Source organism: Anolis sagrei, chromosome 4 (genome assembly GCF_037176765.1).
Source record: "Anolis sagrei isolate rAnoSag1 chromosome 4, rAnoSag1.mat, whole genome shotgun sequence".
Classification (NCBI taxonomy): Eukaryota; Metazoa; Chordata; class Lepidosauria; order Squamata; family Dactyloidae; genus Anolis; species Anolis sagrei.
In genome coordinates, this window is record NC_090024.1 from 172920309 (window position 1) to 172929465 (window position 9157).

The 9157-nt window shown below is 40.3% G+C and overlaps 1 protein-coding gene across 1 annotated transcript; it reads right to left on the minus strand.

Moving 5' to 3' along the window:
• Positions 1-1908: 1908 nt before the first annotated feature.
• On the minus strand, positions 1909-8798 carry DMRTB1 (DMRT like family B with proline rich C-terminal 1). Its single transcript, XM_060772649.2, has 4 exons — positions 8384-8798; positions 6403-6638; positions 5074-5218; positions 1909-2012 (listed from the first exon to the last, which is right to left on the minus strand). Exons 1-4 carry the CDS (start codon positions 8796-8798, stop codon positions 1909-1911), a joined length of 900 nt encoding a protein of 299 aa, XP_060628632.2.
• Positions 8799-9157: the final 359 nt, after the last annotated feature.

The window sequence follows — 9157 nt, forward strand, 5'->3', positions numbered from 1 at the left end:
GAGATAAGAGAAATTGAGTGTCCGTAGACACCTCCAAGGTCATGTGGCTAGCATGACTGCATGGAGTGGCGTTACCTTCCCATCGAAGCAGTACTTATTGATCTACTCACATTCACATGTTTCCGAACTGCTAGGTTGGCAGAAGCTGGGACTAACAGCAGGAGCTCACCCTGTTCCCCAGATTCGAACCGCCAACCTTTGGGTCAGCAAGTTCAGCAACTCAGTGGTTTAACCCGCTGTGCCACCAAGGGCACCCACTCAAATGATACTGCAGTGCTTTTCTTCTGCTCCAGTTTGTTTCCGTTTGTGAAGCAAAACATCTATCACAGTGGATTCTGACCAAATTGTTTTGCACCATAAAGCACTGTTTTTGTTGGTTCAGTGAAGATCTGAATAAAGACTCCTTTTGCCGTACATAGTGACAGGATGAAATAAATCTTGATTAAAATTCCTGTCACTTTGTTCTTTAAAGCCTTTTGAAATAGTGCAATTTTGTCAGCTGTACAACTGCTGCTGAGGAACAAAGTCCAGTGCAAATCGATTCCAAAAAAATACCTCTGCAAGAATGTACATCCCTGAGTACTTTGAATTTCCTATTATTTTCTTTTTAAAAAAAAACAGTAGAAATTGCAATCAGATATAAGAACCATCCCCACTGCTGTCCAAAACATCTGAAATCTGGCTGTAGAACAGAAAGAGTAAAATACCAAATACAATGGTAATATTAATATTTTAATATATTTCATTCCACTGTATAAAAAAAATCATAACAGGTCTTTAAACAACAGGTAACAGTAAATTAAGGTGTGTGCGTTAATCTTTACCCAAATGTTGCCTCTACATTATTACAAAGGATATGCTATTCCCATTTATATTAGGCAAGAACTGTACCTTTTCTAATGGAGATGCATTTTTCTAAAGGAAAACCTGGGCTAATGCATTAGACAGTGATAAAAAGAATAAACCCTGGCACAACTTAAATAGGTACAGTTGTCCCCCTACATTCACAGACTACAATGGAAAACATCATCTCAAAACAGCTCAATGCATCCATGTAATGACTAGGAATGGCCAAGGCTGTGCATTGCTGCTAGAAGAGATCAAATTGTGGGAAGCTACTTTAGACTGGATCTACACTACCATGTAGTCCAATTTCAGAATGCAGATTAACTGCACTCAACTAGAATATATGGCAGTGTAGACTCATATAATCCAGATCAATGCAGTAATTCTGCATTCAGAAACTGGATTGTATGGCAGCCATAGAGTGAATATTTCTCTGCTGATGCCTCCCTGTAAACATGTATATTGTAATTCCAAGCCCAACCATGTGTCCCCGTCCCCTTTGCCTGTCCTGAGGTTTGAACTAAATAAAATGTAATGTCTAAAACTGCAAAGCTTGATACACCAGCAAACTAGTCAAAGAATCAGTCTGAGAGTTTCGCTAGAGCTTGGTACAGAAGAACTGGTAGCAAAAGCTTTCCAGACTGTGAAAATAAGCATTATCATCTGTTATAAAGTCATTCAACAGGCACGTAACTCAACCTGGCAAGTGTTTATTTGCTTCAAACCTGCAAGCTGTACACTGTTCCCCCAAAACTGCACAAGTCTAACTGGACCTCCATTATCCCATTTTCTATTCCAGCCAGAAATAAACTGTGATGTTAACAGGAAAGCCTGCTCTTCCTAAATCTCAACTGTGATGGCAAGGCATCAAACTTATTGGAAAAATGCCCGTTGTGGCTAATGCACAAGATGCCAACAGTTGTGAATGTAACAACCAAAGTGTTTTCATGTTCTAAACCTATGGCTATACTAGGATGGGTGATAGCCAAGAACCAAACAAAACAATACTTTCAAGAATGCATTACATAAACACAACATTTCAACATTGATTTGTTAGTCAACTTAACGCTTAGTATACGAGGGACAATCTTCACGGTCAGCTTCCTGAGAAGATGGTTGGCTGTGTTCACACATCACCCCAGAATCTTGGCTATCTGCTGTGGCAGCTGAAACACAAAAGCAGAAAATAGCGTGCAACTTTGGGTTCACTGTTCTAACTTTTTCCATATTTTACAAGGAATCCCAAAGCTGTTTATTTAAAGATATTGTAACTAGAAACATGTGTATTTAATTTTTTCCCCACAGTGTCATAGAATCACAGAATTGGAAAGGGCCTCATGGTCTAGTAAGTCCAACCTCTTTATCAAATAAGGAAGCCAAAGCATGGCATGTTTTGCAAGCATGCACATTAAGCTAGCATCTGCCATGGACACATATCCAAGCCCCCATCTCCACTGCCATATCATCCAGTTTCTGAATGCAGACCAACTGCATTGAAGAGGATTATATGGCAGTACAGACTCATATAATTCAATTCAAAGCAGTTAATCTGTTTTCTGAAACTGGATTGTGTGGCAACTTCTTTAGCAGCTTTTACCAAGACTGACTTCTTTAGCAGTTTGCTCACTTGTGGCTAACTCAAACAGCAAGTGTCAAGTACTTATAATTCCATTTCAGAGAGCACAATATAAAACCTATCAGTTGGATTCCTTGACAATAGAAGTGTTCAGACTATAAATTCAGTTGGGGGGGGGGGGGTCTTCGTATATAAAATATGTAGCAGCTGCTTGCTCTGGGGTTAATAAGCAATTAATTGTATGGCAGATAGGCCATACATCTTCAAAATTATGCACATATGGCTGCACCATAGGCAATTTCACAGCTCAAGATGCTTGTGTTTAATGGAGGGGTCAAAAAAGTCTGTCATTAATAGCTGAAACATGTCAGCTTTGCCATCAACAACTAGACAAATGTGATTTGGTGAGAAATTAGAGATGAGAGTATCCTGTCAGCAAAGGTGGAGTGTATTTATATGGGGCTTCCATTAAGGAAAAAGCTGCTTCCATTTTGAGGCGAGCTGCTTCATCAAAACACAGCTTCCCAGGCTGTGACAAACTACTAATAAAAAGTGAAGAATTTTTTAGTCATCCTAACTACAGATATAAAACAGCAGGTAATATGGTTCTTCCTAGATCACACAGCTCCAGAAACTATATTTAGGTCACATATTTTCTCTATAGGAAAAAAAAATGTTCCCTGTATATGCCTGAAAATAATACAAATGCTAACTTTCAAAAACAGAGGAACTTCAAACATTCAAACTAGAACAGATGCACAGTGCCTTATTTCTAACTAACTTTTGTTCCTGTAGAAGTTGCTTGTCATCCTGCAATAGGCAGGACTAGCGGTGCTTCTCCTTGTTTGTGAGCGACCATGCAGGAGTGCCATCGGTGTTGCCAACTGCAGGGTAGCAAGTAATTTCCACAGGGACATTGCATGCAGTTGCAGCACTCCTTCTGAGGTGCTTCCATGCTGCCATTTACTGTGGGCCCATTCAGACAGTGCCTTTATCCCAGCAGTTTCTGCAGCAAACAGGAGGGTGGCCTGACACCGTTCCCTGTAAACGCAGAAGTAATCGCTACAAAAGGCAAAAAAGTGAGATTTCCAGGTGTGGGAATATCACTGTTTTGAGCCGAATATGTGGATCTTCACATGTCTGTATGTCCTTGCATTCGGAAATCACAGGATTTTAGATGTTTGTTCCTAATTGGTCAGCTCCTAAATAGAAGGTGACATTTGAGTAAAAGGCAAAAAGTTTGTTTGTGTGCCAGAAACTTCATGAAACATGTGGAAAGCACATTTTCTCTGCCCAGGACAAAGTTGTGGCTCCCTAGTCAATAAGAGCAATCAGGAACAGCCATGTATAACCCAGGAACAGCACCCTGTTGTTTGGTGCCACAAGTATACAACCAAATCTGTCTGGACAGATGGCCAGGCAGCCATGCTCCAAAAAGTGTCAATAATGACAAAGTTCTGTTCCTGGCTTCAAAGTTTGTGTTCCTGTTTGATTGTGAAGTGTTGACTTGGGCAGAAGTGGTCCTACCCAATAAACGTTGTTTGTGTGGCAGATACTTCATGAAAAGTCTGGAGGGCACAGTTTCTCTGGTCAGGACAAAGAACAAAACTTTTGCAGTGATTCTCCGAATATCCACATTTTGACGGTTTAAAAAAAAAATGTTGAAGTTTCAGGCGGAAGTCCCACAGCGGGCATCTTAGGAGCCTCTAACTCTTGCAACAAAGCATCAAGTCTGGACAACGGAGGCAGAAATCCCAGGAACAACAGGTCTGTATGTGGACCTCTTCTGAATTCCTGAGATTTTTTTGCCCGTTTAAAACCTGTGATTTAGTGTTATTTAGAAGAGCCCAGAGTTTCAGGATGTAGATCAAAGACATCCAGTTTGTTTCTGAGTACCTATACAGGCACCCCGGGAACTTGGCTGTTAGCTCCCACAGTCCACAAAGTTCCAAGAATCCAAATCTATCCAAACCCAGGAGTGTGTGTGTGTATTTGCTTCTCTGCAAAATGCACAGGTTGAAAACAGCATTAGTCTGCAAGAATACCAGGCAATAGAGATAACTGAGCCAGTGTTCCCATCAGATCACTGCCCTTTCCTTGCTGGGGGAGGCATTGCTTTACCTTCCCAGCTGTTTATCTGGGTTCCATCTCTGACTCCTGTAGCTTGAACCCTGTCCTGATAAATGCTCTAAATGCCTCTTCTGCAGCACTGTTCATACAACAACTGACACCATAACTAGCAAGTTCTTTTTTAATACACAGTATTCAGCTGGATGCAGTTCGGAGGTTGGACTGCATGTGAATGTTTTGTAGACACTTCCAAGCAGATTACAGTGCCTGTATGGATGGGGCCTCAGTTGTTCAGTGATGATACTTGAAGGTAAAAACAGGTAATTGCTTCTGGCATACACCATATTTAATAGAGACTTAAGCATTCAAATTTTGGGTACCTGCAGGGGCCTTGAAACCAAATGAAGGTTGTACAGTTGTAGACTATTGGTCAGTACATGAATATCAGTTAAGTCTGGGGAATAGGGGCAGAAAGTTATGTGAGGCAGAGTGAGTTCATAAAGTTCCAAAACATCTCATTACAGGTATATGTTCCAAAAATCAGCATAAACCCTGTGTAACTTTACACTCTGAATACTCACTCAGTGTTTCCTTTGTAGCTTCAGTCATGACATTCAGTTGAAGAGGTGGTGGAATATAGTGAATGCTTGGCAGGAAGTTTGGAGGCATGAAAGGTGACAATGGAGCGTAATAAGCTGGTCGAAAATCTCCACCTGCATCTTGTCTCTGCTTAAAAAACAATGATTTTGAGGATATGAATTAAGCCACCATGTAAACTAGGATGCCACTAAGACCAATCTTCAACAATCTAAGACAAAAATGTGTTTTTATTACTACATCAAGCAAACAATACACTCAGGGTTATGTGGCATACATAATATAATCTATTGTATTCTTCCACTATGAAAAATAAATAAAAATAAATAAAAATATTGGGACTCTCATTTCAGGAGAGTTATACATTATGAATACATTACTTTTAAATATGAATAATACTTTTGATTACTAATAATGCTGAAGGATGGCTAAACCCACACATTTTTTTGTCGCATGTTATTAAAAGTACAATTCAGTACTGCACCCAGAGAAGTGGGTCAAAAGCCCCATCTACACTGCCATATAGTACAATTTGAACTGCCGTATATGGTCAGTGTACACCAGACATGGGCAAACTTAAGCAGGTGAGGGGTGAAAGGAAGGGGCCTGAGGCTGTTAGGAATTGTGGGAGTTGAAGTCCAAAACATGGAGGACCGAAGTTTGCCCATGTGTGGTTATGGGACCAGGCCTTTGGGCACTCTGGCAATTAAATAAGATAATCAGGCGAGTAAGACCAACAGGATTGATGAAGTGGAACGGAAAACTAGAACTATGAGTTAGCGAACGCTGACCATGTAGGAGGAGGAATTGGGTTTGTATTAGTTTTATTGATTTTATGGTTATAATGCATGAATTGTTGTCAACTGTGAATTGATGTAATTTTGTGTGTGATTGTTTTGTGATGTAGGCATCAAATTGTGCCTTTGCTTTTGTAAGCCGCCCTAAGTCCCCTTCGGGGTGAAAAGGGCGGGGTAAAAGAACCCCGAAATAAATAAATAAATGCCTGGTGTAGACTCATATAATGCAGACTGAACTGCACTGAACTGGATTATATGAGTCTACACTATAATATAATCCAGTTCAATCTGCACAAAACTTGTGCAAAAAAAAGAGAGAAAGATTTGTCTTAAAGATGTGTCACAGGTTCCCCCTTCTTTTTGTACTCTAAGTCACTAATGTACTTTAACCCTTTTAAGCTATTCAAACTATTAATGTTATTGTCACTATAATAACTAAAATAGCAAGGTCATGTATCCCTGCAACCAAGGGAAAGCTGTTTAAACAAGTGCTAATGTTTAAAAAACATGACTTACTGGTACAGGAGTGAAGTTCCCTGGCCCGTGACTGCTAGGAAAGTGTCTGTAACCTGCTTGCAGGGGTAGGACAGGGCCATGCGTTGGGCCTCTGTAGCCAGGTTGGTTGATGGCAAATCCCAGAGGAAATGGATGATAAGGATACACCCCAGAGTATCCAGGGTACACTTTGGGAGGCTCTCTTTCCAGAAACTCTGGACACATTGCTGCACATTCCTGAGGCACAGTAGGATGGTCTAGAATAAAAACAAAATAGAATGTCTAGGTTGGATACACAGTGCTCATCAACTATTTTCTGCAAGGATGCATAGAAGATTACTATATAGTTTAGTTCCTCCAAAGTGTTGTGTTCCTAGAATACAGTTGGCATTCCACATGTGAGGGCTTAACTTTTGTGGATTTGATCAATATGTTTTCTGCAGGAATTTCTGAGGTGTCCAGTGCAACTCTACTTGATTAACATTTTCTCAGAGAATCTCTAAATCCAGTCAAAACTGACATAAAATTATCTTGGAGGGCTAGAGAGTCCTTGGAAGAGTATTTCTCTAAGCATTGCGGTGCCTCCAATGCAATTCCATGTTGAACTTAATCATACAATCTTGCTGGAGGACCAAGAGATTCTGTTCCCTTCTACACTGTCATATAATTCAGATTAGAAAAGCAGATAATCCACATTATCTGCTTTAAACTGGATTATATGTGTCTATACTCCCATATAATCAAATTCAAAGAAGATAATCTGGATTTATATGACATTATAGAAGAAGCCCAGATTTCAAAATTATATCCTTATGATTTAAGAAAAAAAAATACTACTCCTCAGCTAACTAAATTTAATATGTTTTAAGTTTTTATTAATATTTTTTTTAAAATCCTTACATCCAACAGCATTTGAAATCATTAAATTAATTATAACACTTGTGAAGAAATACAGATCGCTGTAGACTCTCACACCCCATCCACACTGCCATTATAATGCAAATTGAACTACATTATATGGTCATATAATCTAGTTTGATGCAGTCAAACTGCATTATATGATAATATACTGACCATGTAATGCAGTTCAATCTGCATTATGATGGCAGTGCAGAAAATCCCTCAGGTTCTGTCTAAACTGCCAAATAAAATCCACATTATCTGCTTTGAACTGGATTATATGGCAGTGTGGACTCATATAATGCACTTCAAAGCAGATAATGTGGATGATCTCCTTTGATAATTTGGATTATATGGCAGTGTAGATCCAGCCTGAGTCCACTTTCTCTGCTGTATATTTTATTGTACTGCTCAGACACAATGTAATTCTGATATTTTCCCCCCAAACACATCTACATTCTCCACTTTCAATGCTAGCTAGCTAGCTCTCTCTCTCTCTCTCTCTCTCTATCTATCTATCTCACTAATGATTAAATTCAAGTTCTAGGCTAAAGCCTGACTGCTGTCATTGCTTTCTTAATACTTCATAAGTACTGTTATAATAAGTTCTGCAGTGGCTTCCTATTTCATGTGCAGTGGCTTCCCATTTTATGTGCAATAGCTGCAAAATGCTCCTGCTGTGCATGGTGCTTCCTCTAAAATACAACATTATTCCGAGTCTAGATATGTTTTCTCACCAGTGTTATAGATCTCTTGTTAAATCTTGTTGCACAGAGCCAGCTGCAACCCATTTCACTTGTAATACAAAGCTTGCTGAAAAAATAGGACTTTGCAACAATGAAACATGGACAAATAGCCTCCAGAACCGAAGTTCTGCAGCTACAAAGTGCTCAAGCAGGATATGGAAGCTACCAACAAATGAATGAATAGGAATAACTTTTTTCAGGGAAAGAGCAATCCCCAACAGCAGAAAATGCCAGTTACCAACTTTCAGGACAACTGTATTCAAGTCCATGTAGGAAAGGTAAGCATTTGCAATGGAGAGAAACAATGCCAATGGATGTATTTATGGTTGCAGAAAAACTATAGATGGTGTACCTACCTAAATCTATGAAGGTTGGAGAGCTAGGTTTTGGTGGCATTTGGTCAGGCACCATCCTGGTGGGTTGGTCAGGTGCAGAGGTCACCTTAGCCTCTTCATGCCCAGCAACATGGGGCTCAGAGGTGTTTTTCCTGGAGCTCTTTTTACTTCCAGCTGCGGTCCCATCCATTTCATCATTGGGGCTGCAATGGACAGAGGGCAGTGCCTCCCTGGGCGGTGAATCTGGTCCTTGCCTCTTCAAGGCCTTCTGAGCCGCCATGATCTTCTGCCGTTCAGTGATCAGGGCACACTTCTCACAAGGGCAGTGCTTCCAGCGGCAGTAGCCGGCGTGACCTTTCACTGGCACCACAAAGCCATGGTTGCGACAGCGAGAGCATTTGGGGGCTCGGATCTGAGCTGCATCTGGAGACTCCATGAAGGCAGCTGACTATAATCATGCACCACTGCTGGAGTGAGGAAAACCCTGGGCAGAAATCTGCTCTTGCAGTTTGCAGAAAATGGTTACAATGTGGCAGTTAAAGCCTGGGGTTTAGAATAGACAAAGTTCTTCACACTGGAGAATGAAAGGAGAAAGAAAAGTGTGCCTGCTGACCATCCAAGTTCAGTAGTCCTTTCCAATAGGACTTGTATTTTGTAAAAAAAAATAAAAATTAAGAGTTCTCTATGTAGCAAGACTGTATTTTGAAAAGCATTGACACACTGTGTTCCCACTTCCAAGGCTTTGCAAGGTATTCCTGAACTTGAACATTTTGCTTTATTCCAGAAAGGTTGGTG

Coding starts and splice junctions, on each gene's coding strand:
- DMRTB1 (XM_060772649.2), bottom strand. CDS start 8,798: ATGGAGTCTCCAGATGCAGCTCAGATCCGAGCCCCCAAATGCTCTCGC. Junction 6,639..8,383: donor TCCAACCTTCATAGATTTAG/GTAGGTACACCA, acceptor TTTTTATTCTAG/ACCATCCTACTGTGCCTCAG. Junction 2,013..5,073: donor AGCTACAAAGGAAACACTGA/GTGAGTATTCAG, acceptor TTTGTGTTTCAG/CTGCCACAGCAGATAGCCAA.